We start from the raw sequence: 26,284 nt of genomic DNA, 5'->3' as shown, positions 1-26,284 counted from the left end.
AAGATGTGGCACATATATACAATGGAATATTACTCAGCTATAAAAAGGAACGAAATTGAGTTATTTGTAGTGAGGTGGAAGGACCTAGAGTCTGTCATACAGAGTGAAGCAAGTCAGAAAGAGAAAAATAAATACCGTATGCTAACGCATATATATGGAACCTAGAAAATTGGTACTGATGAACCTAGTAGTAGGGTAGGAATGAAGATGCAGATGTTGAGAACGGACTTGAGGACACAGCAGGGGAAGGCGAGGCTGGGATGTAGTGAGAGAGTAGCACTGACATATACACACTACCAAACGTAAAATAGATAGCTAGTGGGAAGCAGCCACATAGCACAGGGAGATCAGCTCGGTGCTTTGTGATGACCTAGAGGGGTGGGATAGGGAGGGTGGGAGGGAGGCTCAAGAGAGAGGGGATATGGGAATATACGTATGCATATGGCTGATTCACTTTGTTGTACAGCGAAACTAACACAACATTGTAAAGCAATTATACTCCAATAAAGATGTATAAAAAAAAAAGGAAGTCAGAAAGTTGTGACTTCTACTTGGGTTGAAAGTTTCTTGAATGATAATGATGATGATGATATAAGTGGTAGCTGAAGTTTTAACATATAATTATTAATGAAAAATTCCTTCACATTTACATCATCTCATTTGGCCCCGACATAAGCAAGTGTGGTATTCTCAACCCCATTTTATGGCTGGGAAAGCTAAGACTTGAAGCTTGCCAAATTAGAAAGTGGTAGAAATAGGGGCTGAGCACACATCTTTTAACAGCTAACTTCAGTGTCTCGCCACATCCACTCTGTTTGGGAAGCAACACTTAAGGACCTTCCATGCCTCCCATATCCAATGGGTTACAACAAACGAGATTTTAGATGGTCACCCACAATTTTAAGACCAATATAGTTCCTTAGACGTCTGGGCTGAGTTTCTCACAAATGACAGCCATCCCCCTTCCTTGCATCCCAAATCCCAAATGTCCTGAATTAAATAAACCATAACCAAACTCAAGCAAAGAGTCACTGAGATAATACCTGTTATGACAGGCTCGCCTCAAAACTCAGAATAAATTTGCTTTTAACACTGAAACTCAGGTTAGCTAGATGTCTATTTGCAATGTTACATCAGAAACATTGGACTGATCTCTCTCAGCAGTCTTTACATTCACTGCATCCCCAACAATAGTTGTGTTTTTCTATCCCAGAGGCTCATGTCGATTGCCTCTTGGGGATCTCTGCAAACCCTTCTCATGGGTAGCAGGGGATGTGGCTCATCTTTTTTCTTCACTTGCCTCAACCCTGTCCTTTCTCCTAGTGCTTCTTGGGATACATGTGGATAGTTTATTGCCAAGATCAGTTAGGGTGGAGAAATAGGGCCCTACATAGTGCTATGTTGTTTCGAGCATCAAAAGCTCAAACTCTGAAGAAAGGAAAACATATATCATTTGAGTAAGCACAGAAGTATTAGAAGCTATGCTAAACTTTACCTGTATTATCTATAATCTGTACAGTGATCCAGGGCTTAAGATGGAGCTGGGCATATAGGAGGTGCTTAATCTTTGTTGGTAAATGAATGAATGAATCATCAAGGAGGCTACTGGTTCTTGACCTGGGTGTGAAAACCAAGGCTCAGAGAGTTGAAGTGACTTGCCCAAACAACCAGTGTTTCTGATTAAAAAGTTGTTGACTATTTTATGACTTTTTTATTGTACTTGGTAGGAATCTATGCAAAAGTTTAGTATTACCTTATCTAGTTATTTTACTGAGACTCCTTTAGCAGAAATACATGATGTTAAGACCCATAGATCTTTACCTAAGGGAATGGTGGGTCACCTGTGTAGAAAGACTGAATTGCGATGAAAGGACTGACACACTTCTCTCACACGCAAGAGGCAAGCAATTAATTAGATTATTTAAGCAGAAATAATCCTCTCCGCCCTGGTTTGGTCACTGACCAAAACACTGAAAACATAAACTGGATGGCAAAACTTGAGCAATCAATTCTGACACCTAGCGTCTCCAGAGAATACCACATGGTCATGCTTTAATGAGCCCAACTGTCTTCCTCTGCCTTCTCACCCATCTCCCATCTGGCGTTTTCAGGTTCCCGCCAAACAAACAATGAGGGCAGGCTTGGAGCAATGGATGGTGGGAACATCATTTGGTGCTGGGTATCCCTTTGCCTGTGCTCCGTAAGGCCCTGTTGCAAGGAGAATTGAAATGCCATATAGGTTACCGGCCACAGGCTTGCAGGGAAGCTAAGTGAGTAAACCCTTATGCAATGCTAGCTGCAAGCTGTCATCTGAGAGCCCAGGTGACAGTCACTGTGGGGTAATGAATAGAGACTTGGATTAAGAGACAGTGGAACAAATCCTAGTTTGGCCCCTCAGAAACTACGTAATCTCAGAAAAGAGATTCTGTGCTAAAAGCCCAGGTTTTGAAGTCTCACAAGTCTGGGTTGGAATTCTGCATCTGCCACTTATTAGCTCTATGACTTAGGGCAGGTCACTCAACCTCTTAGGATCTCAGGTTTCATGTTGGTGAAATTAGGATATTAACACAGACTTGAAAAATTATGGTGAATTTATTTTTAAAGATTTTTTTTTATTTAATTAATTTATTTTTGGCTGTGTTGGGTCTTCGTTGCTGTGTGCGGGCTTTCTCTAGTTGCGGCGAGCGGGGGCTACTCTTTGTTGCGGTGCACAGACTTCTCATTGTGGTGGCTTTTCTTGTTGCAGAGCATGGGCTCTAGGTGCGCGGGCTTCAGTATTTGTGGCACACAGGCTCAGTAGTTGTGGCACACAGGCTTAGTTGCTCCGCGGCATGTGGGATCTTCCTGGGACCAGGGATCGAACCCGTGTCCCCTGCATTGGCAGGCGGATTCTTAACCACTGCGTCACCAGGGAAGTCCCTATGGTGAATATTAAATAATACAAAGAATTGGTTAGTATAGTATTTAAAATGTAGTAAGAACTCCTTAATTGTCAAGGGCTTCCTCCAGTATACCCCTGGGGTAGTGAAAAGCCATCTGGTCTGGCTACAGAGAGAACTGGGTTCAGCCAGCGGCTGACTGTGCATCCTTGGGCAAGTTACTTGACTTCTCTGATCTTCAGTTTCCTTATGAAGCTTTTGTAAAGATTAAAGAAAATCTTGTATTTGAAAGCAATTGGCACAATACATACTCTATCATCAGATGGAATTCATTCCTCTGCTGCCCTTTCACTTCCCTTGATACCTGCTATGGACTAAATGTTTGTGTCCACATAAAATTCATATGTTGAAGCCCTAATCCCTAGTGTGGTGGTCTCTGGTGGTGAGGTATTGGGAGGTAATTAGGTTATGAGGGTGGAGTCCTCATGAATCAAATTAGTGGCCAAAATGAAGAAATATGAGAGAAAAGATCTTTCTCTCTCTGCCATATGAGGAAAAAGCAATAAGTCCATCTGCAAACCAGGAAGAGGGCCCTCTCTGAGAACTCGATCAGCCAGTGCCTTATTTTGGACTCCAGAACTGCAAAAAATAAATGTCTGTTGTATAAGTCACCCAGTGAATGGTATTCTGTAAAAGCAGCCCGAACTAAGACAGCACCTTTATTTACAATATAGCCCTCACCACAGTGTAGCTGTGCCATAGTTACATGTTGGTCCTACAAATACTGGGCTCTAGGCAGTGACTGGATGATAGCACCTGGCACACAGAAGCTGCTCAAGCAGTGCTTGATGAATTGCATTTTGTCAATCCTTATTTTTATAATGGTGGGAGGCGGGATTGCATATGAGTTAAGAGCGTTATAGCCTGGAATAAAATCCCAGTTATGCCATTTATTAGCTGGGCAGTATAGGCAAGTAAATTAATCTCTCTCTGCTTCAAACTCCTGGTTTGTAAAATGAGGCTAATTATATTACCTTCCCCATAGGGTTCTAATGAGGTTTAAATAAGTTAATTGTAAAGGGCTTAGAACAGTGTCTAGCATGCTCTAGGAGCATTTATTTAAATAAAATTTATTTACCAACTTCTAAAAAGAAGGAGGGAAAAGGCAATGATTTTCATACTCATCTTACGACTTCATAGGGATGATTAAATAGAATCATCAAGAGAGAAACATTTTTGTAAAGGGTGAAGTCATAAGGGATGTTATCCATTATGAGGTTTTTCCAGACCAGCTCTATGAGCTGAACTATACTCATAAAAGGGGGTAGAGAGGAATTAAGGATAACCCTAATCTAATAATAAGTCATACTGATACCAGTAACCATTTATTCTGAGCTATAGTTATAAGATGCTGAATGCAGTATAAAATAAGAGTGCCTCCTTTAGAAATTAAACATTAAAGAGCAGCCCTAGGGAAGGCTCATGATATATTTTATTTTATTTTTTGTAATTTTTTTAAAGGAATTTTTTCTTTCTTAATATTTATTTATTTTTGGCTGCATTGGGTCTTTGTTTTTGGGTCTTTGTTGCTGCACTCTGACTTTCTCCAGTTGTGGAGAGCAGGGGCTACTCTTTGCTGTGGTGCGCGGGCTTCACACTGCTGTGGCTTCTCTTGTGGAGCACAGGCTCTAGGTGCGTGGGCTTCAGTATTTGTGGCACGTCAGCTCATGCGCTCTAGAGCGCAGGCTCAGTAGTTGTGGTGCACGGGCTTAGTTGTTCTGCGGCATGTGGGAGTTTCCCAGACAAGGGATTGAACCCGTGTCCCCTGCACTGGCAGGCAGATTCTTTTTTTTTTAATTAATTAATTTTTGGCTGCCTTGGGTCTTTGTTGCTGTGCGCCGGCTTTTCTCTAGTTGTGGTGCGCGGGCTTCTCATTGCAGTGGCTTCTCTTGTTGCGGAGCACAGGCTCTAGGCACACGGGCTTCAGTAGCTGTGGCACGCAGGCTCAGTAGCTGTGGCTCACGGGCTCTAGAGCGCAGGCTCAGTAGTTGTGGCACACGGCCTTAGTTGCTCCGCAGCATGTGGGATCTTCCCAGACCAGGGCTCAAACCCATGTCCCCTATATTGGCATGCGTATTCTTAACCACTGCACCACCAGGGAAGCCCTCATGACAGATTTTAAACTGCATTAAAATAAGCGCACAAGAACGCTTTGTGGGGTATGATTATAAGTGATTTTTTTTTTTTTTTTTGGCAGTACGTGGGCCTCTCACTATTGTGGCCTCTCCCATTGTGGAGCACAGGCTCTAGACGTGCAGGCTCAGCGGCCATGGCTCACGGGCCCAGCCGCTCCACGGCATGTGGGATCTTCCCGGACCGGGGCACGAACCCGTGTTCCCTGCATCGGCAGGCGGACTCTCAACCACTGCGCCACCAGGGAAGCCCTATTAGTGATTTTTATTTCTTCTTTATACTTTTCTAAATGTTTCCTTTTATTTTTTCAATGAAATGTGTTACTTTTATAAACACATAAAACAATAATAGTAACATTTTTGGAAAGAGTTAAAATCCTGAGGAGAAAATTTGACAGAGATTCATTTACAGCTATACACACACACACACAAGATGGCGGGTGGGCTACTGTACCCTTCATGAGAGAGAATACAAACATCAACATTAGAGTCACTAGACAAACTTCTTCTCCAGGCCAGCCGTAGCATGGCTGTTACGATGGCCTTCATCCAAAATAGGAGAGAGAGCCAGTTCAAGAATGACCACCAGCAGGCAGAAAACTACCCCAGGAGGACTAGCACTGAGAATGTTCCTTAGGGGGGAAATGATGTGCAACTGAACAAATGAAGGACTATTGACAAGACTGACTAGAATCATAGAACCTCAGCGTTGGAAAGTGGCTGTAAATCCTATAGTTCAACTGTCCCACCCAACGTTTGATTCCCTTTTATAATACTTCCTGCCACTGAATCTTCTATTATCAGAATCACCTGGAGGAACTTACATACCAATACAGAGCTCCAGGACCCACTCCAGATGGACTGAATCAGAATCACTGTGTGTGGGGGGGAGGGGCATATCTAAGTCTTCGCAATGTACCTTTGGTAGGAAAACCATTGTTCTAGGTCACTGTTTTCCCAGGTAATCCATATCATCTCTAGTCAGCTCCAACTAATAAAAGGATTTTTTAAAAAATGAGTTGAAATCTATTCCCACACAGCTTTCCTTCTCCACCCCATTTCTACCCTTGGGGCCATATTCAATAAGATGGCACCTTCTTCTACAGAACAGCTCCTCAGACAGCTCTGACTAATCACATCAAAGCAAACCAAAATGCATATTGCCTTGACATTTTCTTTTTAAATAAATGGAAATGGAGAAACACAGAATATATACTAGCCCTCACAGTTACTGCTTTGAATTCAGAAAACACTGCAAACTACAAACTCAGAACATCCTCTCAAAGCAATGTCAGGCAACTATGCAGGAGCCCAGAGGTTTAAAGAACTGTCTGCTCATGGGAGATTCATAGGCATAGGCTTAGAGGGTGGGAGGGAGCAGCTGCAGAAGAGTCAGCCTGCTGCCCTCTCCCTACATTCACCCTAGGCTATGTGGCCCCAGGCAGAGAAAAATGGGGGACCGGTCTTCTCTGGGGTGCAAATGCCCCACAGAGTTATTTCTGGCTAATGTCATCTTCCCACTATGGCTGGTGCTAGCTCAGTCACTGGGTCACTGTGCATGCGGCAGCACTTGAATACTCAGCTTCATGAGGATTTTTTTTTTTTTTTTGCGGTACGCGGGCCTCTCACTGTTGCGGCCTCTTCCGCTGCGGAGCACAGGCTCCGGACGCGCAGGCTCAGCGGCCATGGCTCATGGGCCCAGCCGCTCCGCGGCATGTGGGATCTTCCCGGACCGGGGCACGAACCCGTGTCCCCTGCATCGGCAGGCGGACTCTCAACCACTGCGCCAACAGGGAAGCCCCATGAGGATTTTTTACATAGGTATTTGGGGTGTTTGCATATGAGGAGGGGAGCCCTTTGTAGCTCGAGAAAAGTTAGTGACTGCTTTGAATAAGCATTATTCCTGACTTTGACTTCATACCATATCTCTTTTCTAGGGTGCAGATAATTTGTTTCTCAGACAATATCTTAGTGCCAGAAGGACAGTCACGGGAAGGAAAGTTCCCTTCTAGTGGTAATGGTCAGAAACCGCTGGGACAGATGAAGGACGTGGCTGTTCTGAAGCCTATTCCTGCCTTTCAAAAGCAGAGTCGAAGAAATGCTTAGAAGAGAAAGAACATGATAGTCTTTACTTGGGAATTATATACACAACTGATTATCTGAGTGAAAGGAGGGAGTGCTAGGTGGGGTGGGGGACAAGAGTAACTAACGCTATAAAAAACAGCTGTAAACCCACTCTTTGGACCTCACCAGATGTTTGACAGCTCTTATCCCGAGTATCTGATTTTGTTTATTTCCCCAATGGAACTGTCATTTTATTTTTTTTAATTCAAGCATACTTGATTTACAATGTTGTGTTAATTTCTGCTGTACAGCAAAGTGATTCAGTTAAACATACATACATTCTTTTATATTCTTTTCCATTATGGTTTATCACAGGATACTGAATAAAGTTCTCTGTGCTATGCAGTAGGACCTTGTTGTTTATCCCCAAGTATCTGATTTTGGAATGGAGGTTTTTAGTCTTTTCCCATCAATATCTGGAAGTACTACACAGCCAGGACATGAGCTAACAGTCTACTTTACTTGGCTTTCACCTGGCCTTTCTATAAACTTATCCAGTAAACTATGAACCTCTGAAGTAACCCCTCTGAGTCTGTCAGTATACAAGCTGATAAGCGTAATCTTGAACACACGAAAGCTGCTAAGTTTTAGGAGGCAGAATAAGCAGATCCTCTTTCTTCTTTTATCACAGTTGGCAGTTTTGGTAAAACCCTAACATGAGAAGCGTGAGAATATTTCATTTGTGTCACCTGCCATCACTGACAATTTCCCCGCAGACTGACTATCCTACTCAAAGAGATATTTTGTGAACAGTCTGCCACATCTTCATCGTCCCTCACCTCCACTCCCTGGAGAGCTGAGCAGCAAATCCTCTGAAACAAAAAAGGCATTCTTACCTCCGCTTGCTGGGGATGACCCCCATCTCCTCACTGTCGCCCTCCAGCGTGACTCTCCTGGCTTGCCACCACTCATCATCAGAGGCGTTGATAACGTGGAGAATGTCTCCATATTTAAAACTAAGTCCTTGACTTGGCAGCCCACTGTCCTTGCTCTTGTCGTAGTCAAACATGGCTCTGGAGGAAATGACAAGAGAGAGAACATTGTTAGGAATCTCTGGCAGCACAGATCTAGGATTCACCATTCTGACTGTTCATTCCTGCCCTGAGAACTCATTGCCCATTGGATACCAACTCCCAGGACTAACCCCTGGAATTGCAGTCAACATTCCCACTGCTTTGGTCACAAATCACGATTAGTTCTTACTTCTCCCAGGAGGTTGCGAGGCAGGTTAGTACTCTCTCACTACAATCAAATTTTACAAATCACTAGAAAGGAAGAATGAAGAGAACCATGGCATCTTTCTGAATGCAGCATGGTAACAACTTCCATGTCCTCCCACAGGGGACTGGGACCCTTCCACTCACTGGAGTATTGGACTATCACTAAAATTGGATGGTTGTAGAGGTTAATTTAATGACATTACTAAATGCTCACAAAGCAATAATGAAAATACACCTATGTTTATGTGTATGTATATAGACACATAGATCAAAATATGAACAAGGGACTTCCCTGTCTGTCCAGTGGTTAAGACTCCATGCTTCCAATGCAGGGTGGAAGGCTTTGATCCCTGGTCGGGGAACTAAGATTCCCACATGCCGCGCGGTGCGGGCAAAGAACAAAAAATGATATGAACAAGATAAATTGCTTCCATAGTATACCAAGCCCATCTCATCATTGCATTTATCACTCTGAATTGTAATTCTTGCTTTATGTAGCATGTTTTCCCCACTAAAGAGTCTTTGCTGAGCCTTTGCCGAGCCCAACACGCTGTAATATGTATGACTGATGGGGTGAGGGAGTTGGAAGCAGAATTACAATGATGATTGAGACCTCAGTGACAAGCTGTAGTCCCAAGCAGCTGACAATCTGTCTCAAGTTTTACATTGTCCGCCTCCTCCTGTATCTCCCACAAACCATCACCACACACATACAACATGAGAAGATTTCCCCGGAGAAGCAGATTTTGCCACATCCCTGTTTATTCCCCTTTGATTCCATTCTAAGAATTTCCTTAGAGTGTAGCCACTATGCAAGCAAAACTAGCTAGATCTGATGAACAGGTCTGTCTAAAATCACTGAGGACCAAGTATGATTCTTTTTCTTTCTTTCTTTTTTTTCCTCATGAAAGAAATGTCACATCTGCTGTCATGGCAACCCAAAAGAGCTGAAGGCAGCATCTACAGCTCTCAAATACTGCAGGGAAAGTTGAATTACTTGCAACACAGCCCCTTTTTCCATTAATTATGTCCCCAGGTGAAGGAATACGGGCTGGGTGGGGGCGAGGTCTCAACTCCTAGAATGACTCATTTCCACCCCGACCATCCGCATCTTCTCTACCAAAGACTTCACAAAACCCCATCCAGGAAAAGGGGACTGAGAGAAGGCAGAGACCCACTCCTGACTCTGTCACTTCTCTGGCTGGCTGATGTGACACAAATTAACATTCCTGAACCACAGGTTTTTAAATGTAAAATTAGCCCAATAACTATATTCACGTGGAGCTGCGGCGAGCATTAATGACATAACACATCGGATGCACCCGGCCCATGGTAGGTGCTGTGTAGCATAGTGCGGTATAATAGCGGCTAAGAAACGACTCAGGGGCCACACTGTTAGGGGCCATGTCCTGGTCCTACTACTTCTCTTCTTACTAGTCACATAGCTGGTAACCCAGGCAACCGCTCTAGCCCCTCTTAGGCCTCAGTTCCCTCATATATAACACAGTGATGACAATAACAGTGATGATAACGGTACCCCATCATGGAATTGTAGTATGGATGAAATGCTACCTAAGGTAATATATGTAACGCATACACAAAAGTGCCTACATATAGTGACAATCTTTAAGTATGAACTGTTATAATTATTACCTCCTTTTCCCCCTTTGAGTGTATACTTATAAAAATCCTTTCTATGGATTCTATTCTGTGCAAAAAAGAGTTAACACAGCAATCCTGAGATTACATCCTTAAAAAGGCCTGCTTACAAGGACAGCCCTTGGCTGACATCTGGGAACTTAGTTTTGGGGAGGGTTCTTACCATTTCCTATTAAGAATGGCTCACTGTGCCTAAGCTGTTTATATAGACAATACCATTTAAGCTGAATACCTGCTTTTCCCTTGGGAGTCTGGAATTGCAGCAGGTGCCAGGCAGTGAGGGTGCCTACGTGACCAGCCTGCAATAAAATCTCTGGACACTGAGTCTGTAAGGAGCTTCCCTGGTAGACAGGGTTTTACACCCATTGTCACGATTTGTTGCTGGAGGAATCAGGCATATCCTGTGTGACTCCACTGGGAGGAGACTCCTGGAAGCTTCACCTAGTTTCCTCTGGACTTTGTCCCATGCACCTTTCCCTTCACTGAGTTTGCTTTGGATCCATTTCCTATAATGAGTCACAGTCATGAGGATGACTATGCTGAGTCTGATGGCCCTCCTAGTACATCATCGACCTTGAGAGCTGTCTTTGGGACCCCCAACACTCGCTCTATAGATTGGAAGGCATATTCACATACACTTCCTCATTTGTGACTCAATACATTCCTACAAAGAAGGCACAATGGATATAGTACTTCCTATCCCCTTTTTACAGATGAGGGGCAAACCTAGCAAGGACCCCTAACTAACCCCAGGACACATGGCTTAGAGGCAGCAAGCTGGGGCTGGAGCGCGTGTCTCCCGACGCTAAGTCCTAGTTCGGTGCTCTTCACCTTGTTCCCCCCCCACCCCCCCGCCTCAATCTGGGAGGTGGTGAGGGTGGTGACAGGGTGGCAAGGATGATAATCATGATGACAACCACTACTTATGCCCATATTAGGGGCCTGGCACTTTGTATTCATTGTCTTATTTGACATCGTAACAACCTGAAAGGTAAAAATTAGTACCCCTGTTTTACAGATGGCGGAGGAGTTTCAGGAAGTTAAGGAACCTGCCTTAGGTCACAAGTACACACATGGTAGAGACTGAATCTAGAATAAGGTTTGTCTGACTCCAAAAACCCACATTTGTGGCCATTTCATTACCAGGCTCAATTTCCCAGCCTGTCACCCTCTGGCTGTGCTCACGACTTAGCAGTACCAGGAACTTTTAATCTTCCCTTCAGAGCTGACCACCTCTTCTCCCCCAAATCCCTGCAGTTCCCTTACTGCTCAGTTCTTGTCCCAGTATTCCTATCCTAACGTCCCCAAACCTCTAGTGTGGCTCCAGGCTCCTTCTGGATTGTAAAGCGTGGGGAGTGGAGGTAGGAAAGCTGGCAGATGGTGGCCAAGAAGGCAGGCTATAGGGTCAGACTGCCTGGGTTTGCAACTTTTTAACGTGTGTGATCTTGAACAAGTTACTTAACCTCTCTGGGTTTCAAGCTTTCTTTTCTTTTCTTTTTTTAAAAGCAAATTTATTATTTATTTATTTATTTATTTATTTATGGCTGCACTGGGTCTTTGTTGCTGCGCGCGGGCTTTCTCTAGCTGCGGCCAGTGGGGGCTACTCTTCGTTGTGTGGGCTTCTCATTGCGGAGGCTTCTCTTGTTGCGGAGCACAGGCTCTAGGTGCGTGGGCTTCAGTAGTTGTGGCATGCGGGTTCAGTAGTTGTGGCTCGCGGGCTCTAGAGTGCAGGCTCAGTAGTTGTGCTGCACGGGCTTATGGGCTCCGCGGCATGTGGGATCTTCCTGGACCAGGGATTGAACCCGTGTCCCCTGCATTAGCAGGTGGATTCTTAACCACCGCGCCCCCAGGGAAGTCCCTCAAGCTTTCTTAACTGTAAAACTGGCATAGTAATAACACCAGCCACCTCAAAGAGTTGCAGTGAGGATTAAATGAAATAAGGTATGTAAAGTGTTGTAACACCAGCCTGGCAGTAGCAAGTGCTCAATAAATGCTAGCTATTATTACTATGATAATTATTATTCTGAAAAATGCACTGGGATTTGAATCAGGGGATCTGGGTCCCAACTGTGCCACTTAGTAGCTGTCTTATGGACTGTGTACAAAGATGTCTAAAACACCTTACTATCCCTAGGACCCAGTACAGTGCTGGGCACAAAGCAGACCCTCAGAAAGGTCTGTGGAAATATTTCAGGTGACCTTGAAAGCCCCACTTCTTTCAAGCTTCAGCGACCCTGTGTGTAAGGGGAGGGGAATAGAGACCAATCCCGAAGGTCCCCACCAGGTCAGACATTAATTCTACTGGGCTTCATTCTAGTCCCAAGTATTCTTGAGGGGAGATTTCCCACCCTTGGGATCAGCAACATGCTCTTTCCATGAGTTCTATTTCTCTTGGACAATCTGCCCCTCTAGGATTACACTGATTCAGACTTGTCAGGTCCCTAAAAGCAAGCAGCTGACACATTTCAGCAGCTTTTAGCTCCTTTGGATATTAATGGATCGTCACATCTGGGAAAAACGCTACAGTGTCCCATCACCTATTTTAAAAAGCGATAAGCTGTTTTTAATTTGCTTTATGTGCTAATTCATCACAGCAACTTTTATAAAATGCCATTAAGACTCACACTTTTCACCCAGGGTGCTTTAACAAGTCCATTAGACAAGTAGAATTAGACATGAATAATGCAACGACTCTCCCATCCCTCCTGCCCCTCCTGCATTTCAACATGTGGCGGCCCCTTGCCAACAGGGGAAGTCTAGGAAAGGAAGTGGGGGGGTGAAGCAGCTGCTTATCCTCATGGCTGTGCAACCCGGCTGTGGAGACCTAGGTACCAGACCAAAACTGTGCTTTTTAAGTGTCCCACAATATGCTAGACCTTATATTCATTGTCTCCCTCAATTTACTGGGTAGGCAAGCCAGCATACGGGTTATATGCCAAGCTTTGGAGAGAGAAAAGTTCTGGATTTAATTCCCAACTCTGTCATCACTAGTTGTGAATTTGGGGCCTGTGACTTAACCTCTTGGCTGACCTCTTAACCATAGATGACTACTCCCTCATCAGTGAAGCTCAGGTAACGATGGCATTAACTCACAAGATTGTTATGGAGATACAACAACGGGATGGGGCCTGTAAAGTACACAAGACCAGCACAGAATGAATTCCACTTTGTCAGATTACGATCCTGCCACGTAAGCAATTTTTATTTTTGGCGGTACGCGAGCCTCTCACTGTTGTGGCCTCTCCCGTTGCGGAGCACAGGCTCCGGACGCGCAGGCTCAGTGGCCATGGCTCACGGGCCTAGCCACTCCGCGGCATGTGGGTGAAATCTTCCCGGACCAGGGCACGAACCCGTGTCCTCTGCATCAGCAGGCGGACTCTCAACCACTGCGCCACCAGGGAAGCCCCTGCCATGTAAGCATTTTTGATCTCATAAAGGAAGTGAGAGTCGAAATGAAAAAAGCTAGTAAGTGGCAGAACCAGAATTCAAACAGACAGATGTGTCTGAATCAAGAAGCCCGTGCTCCTGACTGTAAGAACCCAGCTTGGAACTCCCGATAAAGAATGTTGTACTTAGATCTCATCCCCAAAGATTTCATGATTGGACGGTCGCACTGATGATGACACCGTGGACTAGACTTCAGGAGAGAGGCACATGTACTTTACTGAGCCCACATTGAGTTCTCACACTGCCCTGCAGTGCATATTTTAGCCTTGGGTTGCAGATGAGGAAACACAAACTTGGATAAATTAAGCAACATGTCCAGTGTCACACCAGCTATCAAGGTGTGTTTCAGCTGTCATGTTCTATGCCTTTGTTCTTTAAGACACTTTGGGGAAATGAGGTAACTTTCCATGTAGCTGACATTTATGTGCCTCATAGGACCGTTTGTGTTGTGAAGGTCATTCTGTGTCATCTCCCTCATCAATCCAAAAACTCATTCACTGGGAGTTAAGTGCCCCTCTCATATACTCTTATCTCATCCTGTATTGTGTTTTCTAACATTTGCAAATTCTAGTTTGCATGAGCATGGAGGGTGGGGAAGGTTCATATTCCTCCTATCCCCAGAATCTACCCCATAACAGATGCCCAATAAAAGTGATTTTCTGTTATTCAGTCTATCACCTATGCTTGTCACAGGGCAATCCCTGGAATTCAACAGTTTGTTTTCTTTCCTATAAGGCCTGGGCAGTTGGAAATAGCAGGTAAGGAAGGCCTGAGTGACACCCAGCATAGGCCTTCCTGTCTTTCTTAGGAAATGATGAACATATGTGTCATATGTGTGATTGTGTCTCTCAAGTCAGAACATATCCATCCCAGGTAGAGGGATACATGCAGCTCTGTACCGATTACTCCTCACATCTCTCTGAGGAGCCACCCACACCCCTGTGGATGAGTCATCGTGTCCAAACTTACTGAGCTCTATCAAGGCCACTTATTTCCCCACTCACCTCAGTAATGAATTGCCTTCGGTGAGAGTGGTGGCTAAAGCCGTCACCAAATCAGTCTTAGTGGATGGGAACATGTTAGCCCCTGTCAATCCTTGTAAGAGGTCATTGACCACGATGCCATTGTTTACTGAGTGACTGCTGAGCACATGGTAGGCCTACAACATACATGTCAGGCACTGTTCTGGGTATTTATTATCTGTGATTCAAAAGATAGCCCTTAGGGGCTTCCGTGGTGGTGCACTGGTTGGGGGTCCGCCTGCCGATGCAGGGGACGCGGGTTCGTGCCCCGGTCCGGGAGGATCCCGCGTGCCGCGGAGCGGCTGGGCCCGTGGGCCATGGCCGCTGGGCCTGTGCGTCTGGAGCCTGTGCTCTGCAGCGGGAGAGGCCGCAGCAGTGAGAGGCCCGCGTACCACAAAAAAAAAAAAAAAAAAAGATAGCCCTTATAATGCAGGCATTGTTCCCATTTTACAGAAGGGTAAATACCATGGACTGTGGTATCCCATGGGTTATACCTTGTAATCATTAGTAACCTAATAAGGCAGGTTTGTGCTCTTTAAAGACACCCTTCTCAGCACACAAGTGTTTCCTTTTATGTTACAGGGTTATTGGGAAAATGTCAATTTCTACTGGACCCAAGGAACCAGGCAGTCACTATCATGACTGAAGGTGGAATTAATCGGGCACCGACCAGAGATCCTCACAGCCTAGGCCTCTGCACAGCAGTGGCATTTTGATTATAATCAGGGAAGAAGCATCATTTCTGGGGGCAACAACTCCCTGTCTCTCTCAGTCTCTCCTGAGTCTCTAGGGACAATTCCCCGAGGGACATGGCATGAGCCGACTTCACATGTCTAGAGGTCTGCGTGTTGATCATTTCAGACAACTCATCATCAGGGTCTCCAGGGATGGGGCCCATTCCAGGCTGCCCTCCCTCTCTCCTGGGGTGTCCTAGCATCTGTCAGGTTAGTTTACACTGCAGCGCCGACAGGCCCCCCATCTGAGGGAAGGAGAGGCAAATCTGAACCTGCCCAGAGGCAGGCTTGACAGACCACAATGAATAGTACTACAGGTTTCAGGGCTGGGTGAGGCTGTAAAGATTAATCTTAAAATCATTGTCTTTTGGGCTTCCCTGGTGGCACAGTGGTTGAGAGTCCACCTGCTGATGCAGGGTACACGGGTTCATGCCCCGGTCCGGGAAGATCCCACATGCCGCGGAGCGGCTGGGCCCGTGAGCCATGGCCGCTGAGCCTGCGCGTCCGGAGCCTGTGCTCCGCAACGGGAGAGGCCACAACAGTGAGAGGCCCGCGTACCGCAAAAAAAAACGAAACAAAACATTGTCTTTTCCTCCCGATGCCATCAGCTGGCTACTCAGAAAATGAAATATGGGAAAGAGGAACATGGCCAGGATGAATAGCCCAGGTTTTATGACATTCTAAAAGCTCTTATGTTCTGGCCTTGTTTGTCAGACAATCAAGATATATTAATCAAGATATTTCAGAAAGGCTGACAAAGCCCTGACTGTAGCCTTTTATTTCTGATCTGAGCTAAAAATGTACAGCAAACTTTGGTATCTACCTTTTAGGGTCTTACTGTCACAAATTAGTAAGCTTGCAGTGGAGAAAAAGAATATCCTGATTTGGAATTTCATTATTGCTGATACACAATTACCATCTAAATATTTAAATTTATACACAGAAGACTCAGGTCAAGATCGTGAGACATGAACATTAGATAGTCCTGGGTTCAAACAGCTGCTCTGCCATTTAAGTAGCTGTGTGATTTTCATCTCTGTACCTAGGCCTCCCAAGGGATAAAATGAGGGGCAAGAATCCCTGTCCAACAGAGTCCTTATAAGAATTACATATGCCAGAGCTTTTAAAACCCAGTAAGTCCTCAGTATTTGTATATTGAGTCTAGAATCTAAATTTCTTCCCTGTAAATTCCATCCCTTTTTTCTAGTGTTGCTCACTGGAGCATAAACAAAGCAACCCTACCTCTGCTTTCCAATAACACTTTCTTTTAAGTATTTACTGAATGACTAGTGATATCACCTGACACGTGCCAGGCCTAGAAGGTGTTGGAGAAAGTTCATTTCTCTCATGAGCAAATAAAAAAGGGGAGAAAGACATCCAAGAATAGTCCACACAACTACCCCAAATCCTTAGTGGTAGTTTATCAGGGTTGGTGATGAAATTCACATACCACAAAACCTGACTATTGGATTATCACTTCAGCTCTCTCAATATTGAGTTTGTTTTGTTTGTCTGTTTGTTTATGAATTTCAGAAAACTGGGTGGAAACTACAGGACTAGACTGAGGCAAGAGAAAATCTGGAATTAGGGAAAACTTCACCTCAAAATCTCATATATGTCCATAAAGGCTCCCATTATCACCTGTTGAATGAGGGCAGATAGAGAAGACAGAGATGGTTCCTTACTCACCCAGGTAAAACACTGAATTCAGGATGTGATTTAACTTACATGCATGGAAATGAGATAACAGTTATTTAAATATTAAATGCAACATTATTTACAGAGTGCCCATTATGTGCCAATCTTTATTATGTGCTGAGGGCTCAGAAATACACAAGAGGCTTGCTTCTCGTCCTCATGGAGCTTAATATTTGGTTGGATATATTCGTTCAGCTACTCAATTATTCATTCATCAAATATTTATTGAGCACATACCAATGATGATTCTGGAGCTTATCAGTGAATGAAAACAGACAAAATTTCATGCCTTCATGGAGCTTATGTTCTAGTGAGAAAAGAGGGGCAAAAAACAATAAACCTAATAAATAAGCAAACAGTATATTAGGTTAGGAGTAGCTAGTTGGTATAGAACATGTTAAAAATAGAGCAGAATAAGAGGTATCAGGATTTTGAGATGGGGTAGAGTTGTGGTGGTGGTGAAGGTTGCATTTGTAAATAGGCTGGTCAAAGTAGGGCTCACTGAGAAAGATATCTGAGCCGAGGCTTGAAGGAGGCGAGGGAATTAGTCATGCTGGCATCTGAGGAAAGTGTTCTAAGAAGAGGGAACAGCCAGTGCAAAGGCCCTAAATATAGTTAAAATCGAGCATGACGTGTAATATACTAAGAATTAGTGTGGGGTGCCACAGGATGGCACAGCAGGATCCCCCATCAGGTGCTCAGAAAGGGGTTGACGAATGAAGGAACAATTCTCCCAGCTCCACTAGCTGAGAGGTGGTAGTACCCCTCCCACCCCACCCAACTGACTAGACATGTCCTTCAGGCTTTGTCCTAAAGGGAACCCCTTCTGTAGTAATAGTGATCTCACATCCTGAGGACTCAGCTTTCTTCCATCAGCCTCTCCCCCTTCCTACCCCTCCTTGGAAGCATGGACATGAGCTGAGCCATGGAAGACCTTCCCCTCTTCTCTTGGACATACTCTACCACAACTCACACAGTGTAGGTAGAATTTTTCAGCCAAGAATTTTTCTTAACATTGTTGAACAAGCTGACGCACTGACTGGATATAAAAAAATAAGCATAAAATCATTCAGCAAATTTCAATCAATTCTTTGAAACTCGTGACATTCTCTGGGAACCCTCTGAGCCTATCCAGAGAGCCTATCCATTCCCCTCTCCATGCCAGGCTGCAACCTTGTATCTGGCCTTATTCTTGCACTTAGCAGGTGGCATTTTAGTTGATTTGCCTATGGGTCTACTTCCCTGCTCAACAGCTCAGCTCCTTGGGGTTAGGGCAGTGTCTCATTCGTCTCTGCGTCTCTCCCACAGGGCACAGAGGAGGCGCACGCAACACAAGGCTAAACTGAACTGAATCGAATCAAAACCCATGCTCTGTGACTTTGGAACATGACTTCACCTCTTTGGGTCTCTTGCGGTTGCCTCATGTGTAAAATGGAATTTAAAATAGTATATTTTATCATCCTTTTTTCATCCTCATATTTCGAAAGTTAGGACGCATCTTACCATCAACACCATCTTGTAATTCAATGGACAGCATTTTTCCTTTCTTGGTGACACACAGAGTGCATCTTATAGTCAATAACAACCTAGATTCACTGAAACATGTTAGGAACCATCTCACAGTTGTTGTGAAGATTGATTAATTATGGATGAAAGGCCCTCAGATCAGTATATGCATATATGTGTGTGTGGTGTGTGTGTATAGCTGCTCTTGTGTTGTTATTTATTGTGGGTCATGTAGGGTCATGCTATCTTTCTCTCCTTCTTCTGTACACATCTGCAAACCCCTGTGGTACTCTCTGCTCAATGACTGTTCAGAAAGTGCTCACAGGCCAAATGCTGTGCTACATAGCCTGACTTGTTCAGGAAGAGTTCTGTTTAGCAGTTTTGCTTAATTGAATGAAGTGCCTGTAGGGAATGTCCCAGGTTTGGCCAGTAGTTCAGGAATTTAGGGAAAGAAAAAGGAACTAATAATATCCGGAATATCAGTGTTTATAGATTCTGTGAATCTTGTTAGTATCTTATTCCATCAGCGCAATCTTTTAACTTTAGCACTAAAGTTTTCATGCCAGAGCATTTTCCATACACCTAGTGTTAAGTCATTCATTCATTCATCTATTGAACACCTACTACATGCCAGGCACCAGGATAATGGAAAGTGTCAGCCAGACCTGGGAGACTCCTCAGCTGTGCCATCTACTTGCTCTGTGGCTGTAGGCACGGTCCTTAAATTCTGTTTCTCAATGTGTAAAGACTAATTTCTGCCTGCTGTGTACTAAAGGCCTGTATCCCCCACAAAATTCGTATGTTGAAACTCTACCCTCCAATGTGGGTCCTTTGGGGGTAATTAGAATTAGATGTGGTCATGAGGGTGGATTAGCCCTCTTAAACGTAATCAGAGAGCCTGCTTTTTCTTTCTCTCTCTACCATGTGAAGATACAATGACAAGTTGGCAGTCTGCAACCCAGAAGAGGCCTTCACTGGCACCCAACTGTGCTGGCACCCTGATCTCACACTTCCAGCCTCTGGAACTGCGAGAAATAAATTTCTGATGTTAATAAGCCACCCAGTCTACGGTTCTTTGTTGCAGCAGCTTGAACTGACTAAAGACACTGTCTAATAGATGTTGCTGGGATGAAATGAGGTAACACATGTAAAACTCCGACGGCACAGTGTCTGGTGTATAGACACTTGGAAAACTGCAAGAATAATATGCACTGGCACAGAAAACTATGTTACAACTCAGCTTTTATGGGGTGTAGGAATGATTTAGTCCCAATTTTCATTTTTAGTATCAATCTATTTAACATTTATCTGGCTGGCTCTTCCTAAGTGCCAGGCTTGGGGCTAGTGGTTCTATTGGCAGTAAATGGAAGGAGAGGTTGGAGCAGAGACGTTTCCTGTGGGCTGGAGTGCTGGGCAATGGCTCGCTTACCCTAATGCTGTTCTCATTCCATTTGGTGAAGCGATCAGATAGGCCTGTGGGACTGCTCTAAAACAGCCAATACACATAACTTTTAGATGCCTGACGCCATGCATTCATTCTTTCAGCCGTAGTTAATGAACACCTATTATATGCCAGGCATTATGCTAAATATTGGAGTTTTAGTGGTGAACAAGAAAAGCAAGATGCCACTTTTGGAACTGAGGAACGACAGATGTAGAAGAAATAATTACCAGTACAATACATCTTAAAAAGCAGATGGGGAAATAACCCATGAGAATATTCAGTGGAGAGAAACAGAACCTACTCTGGGAAGAATGGGTTAGGGAGGCTTCCAGGAGGAGGAGCTATTTAATTTGAGACCTGCAGGATGAGTAGATGTAGGCAGAGGCAATATGCATTCAGAGGCTCTGAAGGAAGAAATAGCAGGCAGTGAACTTGAAGGAAGACCAATGTCCTGGATGGCCCAAGATGAGACCAGAGAACAAAGGAGAGGCCGGGTCCCAGAGGGACCTTGTGAAACACTTTCTCCTCCTCACAGTGTTGGGAGGCCATTAGAGAATTTTAAACAGGATAGTGAGTTGATCAGATCTGCATTGAAAACATCTTTCTGGATGGAAAGTGTAAAATGGATTGGACAGAAGTGCACTGGGCACTTCTGATGCCGAGAGCTGATGCCGAGACCTCAGGTAGCAGGCTGAGGTAGTAATACAAATGATGATGGCTTGACCAGGGTGGTGGCAACAGGGTGGACAGAGGTTCCAGATATTTACTTTGGCCAGTATCTATCTGTCTCTGTCCCTCTCTCCCACCATAATCTAAGGGCAATGTTTTCAAAGTTTTATTACCAGAATAAACGTGTTTTTTTTCTTTAAAAGAAGGCTTCTGGAAACATAACAATTACACCTCTGATTGAAAACAGGGAGGTGCGACTTCCCTGGTGGCACAGTGGTTAAGAATCTGCCTGCCAATGCAGGGGACACGGGTTCGAGCCCCAGTCCGGGAAGATCCCACATGCCGCAGAGCAACTAAGCCCGTGCACCACAACTACTGAGCCTGGGCTCTAGAGCCCGTGAGCCGCAACTATTGAGCCCACGTGCCACAACTACTGAAGCCCATCGCCTAGAGCCTGTTCTCCACAACAAAGATAAGCCATAGCAATGAGAAGCCCATGCACTGCAACGAAGAGTAGCCTCTGCTCTCCACAACTAGAGAAAGCCCACACGCAGCAATGAAGACCCAACACAGCCAAAAATAAATAATAAAATAAAATAAATTAATTAAAAAACAAAAAGAAAGAAAGAAAACAGGGAGGCAAAAGAGAACTTTTGGCCTCTCTTCCACTCCAACTGCACAGCAGCCCAAAGGCCCCTGAGAAGAACGCTGGGACTCCTTAAATCAGAGCGTGAAAATCTCCAACCTAGTACATTACTCCCAAGCACTTTAAAATGAAGAAACCTCTCTCTTCTTTTATTGATGTTATGACACCCCCAAACCCACCTCCAATTCCTACAATGCCTGTTTGCTTTCAAAGTGAAAGCTCGATGAAAATTCTCCTTGGAGCATTTTGGGACAGGTTAGCAAGGCCTCCTTGAAATAACTAGAGATACACCAGGGTGTTTCAAACTCTAATTACAGAACTCTGCAGGATGGAGTTGTGATTAGTTTTCTCTCAAAGAGTAAAGAGCATCACTCAGAATGTATTTCAACAGATATTTATTGCATGTGTTTTGAGAAGACCCTTCTCTGTTCTCAGATGTTGTTTATATTGACAAGCTAAAGACAGTTCCTTAGAAGAAGAAAGTCTTCTTGTTAGAATGTCAACACTTTCTAAGCTAACAAGAGAAAGCTGTGGGGCACATTCAGTGGAGCATGTGTATGGACTGAGAGGAATCTGACAGGTAGAGAAACATTTCTTCTAATGAGAGGAGGAAGGAATGAGAAACTGCTGCTTAATACCATTTTGCATGTTAGCCAAGGCTGGGCTTTGATAAAGAAGCCAACGGGAAACCCTGAAGTTGGCCAATCAGGTCTGATCGAAGTGTGTAATTGGGCAGGAAAGCACGAGGGGAACTCGGCCACGATAGTTATTCCTAGAATAGTCAGCACCCAGTGGAAGAAGGTAAGCTGGGATGATGCTTAAGGTAAGCTTGGGGAAGATGTCTGGATGAGAAGCCAGAGGGGAGAACCATTCAGGCTGCCAGGCTGAGCCTTGGAGAGTGGCCCTTTGAGCTAGCGAGATCCACAGCTCTAACCATCAGCCCGTAATGTGAAGCCATGACTGCCCTTTCCCATCCCACAGTCCCATTTTCGGTGATTATTACACTGCCTGCGGACCACCCTGGAAACAGCCCCCTGTTCCTCGTTCTCTGTCTGCTCTCTTTTCTCACCTGGGTCCCGTTATGTATTAAGTGCTTCTTAGATGTCCCCAATACTGTGCTCAGTGCCGAAGGTAAAAAATGAGTAAGATGGTACCCTTGCCCTCACACAATGTATGAGTCTAGTAGGTTAGACAATACTGTCAGCAAATCAATTATATTTAGTTTACTAAAAGCAACAGTAGAAGCAGTACAATTTGTGGAGGAAACCAAGCGCTGCCCATGCTGAATGATGAGAGTGACTCTCCTGCAGTCACCCACTTCTAATGGACTGGCTGGATCTCACGCTCCGTAAGAACGCAAGCTATTTTTGATGGTGCCAGGGGTTGAGCCACAGAGCAAAAGGAAACGTTTTGTAACCTAAGCTCTTGGCAATAACTTTTAAGGCTGGAATTTCATCTGTCTTTAGGAACTTCCCCAACACCTCTGATTTCAGCAGGGATATTTGATACAAGCGTCAAAGAAATAGTAATGTCTAGGCTCTGCATCATGGCCATACATTTGGCTGGTGTGCTTTTTGCCTTGAATGAAAGGTTGGAAATGATAAACGAAACCCATAAACAGGCTTACGTTGCTCATAGGTATTTCATCACTGAGTTTTAGGCGTAACAGCAACTGGCAGTGGAATAATTAGGCAAGATGAATGCTCGATACGCATCAGAATTGCCAACAGAAAGAAGGTATTGGGTTTTAAAGAAATGCCGTGCAGACCGGTAGTAAGGGGTAGTAGGGAGCAAGATTTCCTGTTTGACAGATGGGTGAGCATCCTAAGGGGACCAGCTTGTTGTGAAGTTAATCAAGGCAGGCTGTTTGGCAAGAAAGAGGCTCAATGCCTAGGACAGATTTAGATCAATTCTGGCAGGAAGGAATATCCACAAGAGGCTGTTTTCAATTTCATTTAATCAGTTAGGAAAGATGGAGTTACCGGCATCAAGTGGGAGAAGGATATGAAATCTATAAAGTAGGGAAAGAAATGTGTATTCGAGTGAAGTAATTTGTCTGATAATCCACAGAGATGTGGGCTTGTGTAATTTCATAGTAAAGTCACAAAGTTCATGATTTCTCTAAATTGGCTCTAGAGGTAGTCCCTTACTTAGTCCAACGTCTCCCACTGGTATTTCTTATGTTTCACTGCTCTCTCTCTCCTTTTGTTGATTTCAAAATCTGATACATCTGATAAATAACTCTTCTGTGGCTTTAAGCCATATAATGTTGTCTTGATAAAACTGTTAGAAGTTTAAAATTTTTTTAATTTTATTGGTGTCTTCTGTCAGTCTTTTTTGACATATGACATGAAAATACCAGTTACGCATTCTTTTTCCAGGTAAAAGATGTCTTAGTCTATCTATTATCTGATAGCATGGGGTTCAAGAGGAGGAGGAAATGAGGAAGGAAACTAATGGTTACTGAGCACCTGCCATTGGCTAGACATTAGAGTAGGCACTTTACATATGTTGGCATTAAATACTAAGAGCATTATGAATTTGTTATTAATCTCTCCATTTTACAAACTGAAAAAAATGAGGTTCAGAGATATTAAGTAATTTGACCATGGTTACCTAGTAGGCAAGTGGCAAACCTAGGAATTGAACCCAGATCTGTCTGTCTCTTGTGTCTGGACTGTCCACTGTACATCTGCCTCTGTACGGCATCTTCTCTCCCAGAGAAAAGGATCACGTCCTTAGAGCTCAGGACATGATTGATTAATTAAAACACCTACTTTCATATTAACATCCATTTATTCAACTTACATGAGTTAACCACACACTACATGCAAAAAACCAGTGCTGGATGCTGTGTGTGTGTGTAAAACATGGTCCTTTCCCTCAGTGGGAGTCTCGACTAGAGTGGGAAATAGTTACGTGCACAAATAATTATAAGACAAGGCATAATGTCAAGTGTGCATGAAAGGATGACAAACAACATGCTACTGAATAAATTGAAGAAAAATTAACATTAGTTCCAATGACCAGACACGGTTTCAAGGAAAAGGTGGTGTTTTGCATGTGCATTGAGGAATGCATATGACTTGGCCAAAGAAAGATGAAAATAAAGAGCATGAGAGGCTGAGGAAAAAGAATAAACAAAAGCATCAAGTTACAAAAGAATGGTTTGGGTGTAGAGAATTATCTATTGTCCAGAACCCCTGGAAATTACTGAGTTTGCTTGGGTCTGTGGTAGGAAATTAGGTTGGAAAAGTAGATGGAGGACAGTGTATGGAGGAATTTGAAAGCCCTGATGAGGAGGTTAAGTGCCATTCTGTATGTAGAGAACCCTACTCTTGTAATCTCATAATCCCATCGTGCATATGGTTAGACTCGAGGACAGTAGTAGCCATTTATTCTTTTATGCATGGATTCAATGAGTGATTTTTTATTTTTTTTTTTTTTTGCGGTACGCGGGCCTCTCACTGTTGTGGCCTCTCCCGTTGCGGAGCACAGTCTCCGGATGCGCAGGCTCAGCGGCCATGGCTCACAGGCCCAGCTGCTCCGCGGCATGTGGGATCTTCCCGGACCGGGGCACAAACCCGTGTCCCTTGCATTGGCAGGCGGACTCTCAACCACTGCGCCACCAGGGAAGCCCCAATGAGTGAATTTTGAGAAATGAAGCAGATGGTTGGAAATGAGAATTTACACTTATGAGGAAGTCAACTCTAGACACAGATTTAAGTTATTAGCCCAGAGTTGATCACTGAAGTCATGTTTGGCCCTCTACCCTTCTCTCTCAAATTAATAGAGAACCCCAAGTTTTAGCCAAATACATTGCTATGTAGCTAAAAGACAACATTTCTCATATTTCCTTGCTAATCCATGAAACTATGATCCAACAAACAAAATGTAACCAGTAGTGGTATATGGTACTTCCGGAAAATCTACTTAAAAGGAAGAGATACTTTTCTGCCCTTCCTGCTTTTAGCAAAGCACATGTGATAGCTGGTGCTCTAGCTGCCACATTGGACATTGAGGACAAGGATCTTACCCTAGGAATGGCAGATCAGTATACCAGAAGGAGTCTGGAGGTTCCTGAAAAATTTGTGGACTGCCATATGAGCCCTGAACAGCCTACTGTGATGCTTCATATATACATGAGATAGATAGCAGCTTCCTGTTTAAGTCACTGTTTTTTTGTTTTTTATATGTAGTCAAACTTCATCATTTCTGATATATAACAAAATTAGAAGAAATTGCCAAGTGAGAGTGTAATGGGAGAGAGAAGAAGCCTGAGGACTGAACCCTGGAGAGCATCTACATTTGAAGAAGTTCAAGAACCTGGAGAGTTCACAGTCAAAGCCAGATTAAAGGTGGAAAGTGTATGTGAGTTTGTGTGGGGTGGTGGCTGAGAGATGGTGGTGGAAGTTTCTATCCAGTCTAAAAGTCTGTTTCCAGAAATAAAAAACAAAGGGCTGATGGTGGAGCCACTAAAAACTAGGGTGATCCAGGCTACTTCCACGACAGAGGACTGGATTATGCAAGGCCAATTTCTGCTAACTTTCCAATCATTTAATTCACTCCAACTCCCCTGGGGTAGAATGATCAGGAAGGACAGGAATGTCTAAGGAATTTCCAGAAGGTCAAGTGGGGGAAAAGCATTCCACCACAAATAAAACAGGGCCTTTGATTACAGCTATACTTGAGAATAAGTCTACCTTAAATCATTCTTTTGCCCTGCATTTGGTACCATAAATGAATGCCCCTTCTCTGTTCTACTAAAGGCTATATGAAGTCCCAAACCTGCCTATTGGTGACTGCAAGGGATGAGTGGTGAAGAAGCGGCCCCTGCCCCCTCTTCCCTGCGCTCTATCTATGGCTCTGCATCCCGCAGACCTTCTGATCCAAGCACTGGCAGCCATTTGTAAGGAGACTTCGCCAGGTTCTGCAGATAAAAGGTAATTCCAGGGCTTCCCTGGTGGCGCAGTGGTTGAGAGTCCGCCTGCCGATGCAGCGGACACTGGTTCGTGCCCCGATCCGGGAAGATCCCACATGCCAC

General features: G+C 44.2%; 1 protein-coding gene across 11 annotated transcripts in view; it reads right to left on the bottom strand.

The window, feature by feature from the left end:
- Positions 1-26,284, bottom strand: part of DLG2 (discs large MAGUK scaffold protein 2) — a 2,048,212-nt gene that overhangs the window by 64,191 nt on the left and 1,957,737 nt on the right. For all 11 annotated transcript variants that reach the window (XM_032641314.1, XM_032641323.1, XM_032641315.1 and 8 more), the window contains one exon: positions 8,032-8,208. In XM_032641314.1, the coding sequence (XP_032497205.1) occupies positions 8,032-8,208 (177 nt within the window). The remainder of the gene's footprint in view (positions 1-8,031; positions 8,209-26,284) is intronic.

This window comes from Phocoena sinus, chromosome 8, assembly GCF_008692025.1.
Source record: "Phocoena sinus isolate mPhoSin1 chromosome 8, mPhoSin1.pri, whole genome shotgun sequence".
In the NCBI taxonomy this organism is placed as follows: domain Eukaryota; kingdom Metazoa; phylum Chordata; class Mammalia; order Artiodactyla; family Phocoenidae; genus Phocoena; species Phocoena sinus.
Note: the sequence above shows the minus strand (reverse complement) of the source record. Positions and strands in the feature narration are given on the sequence as shown.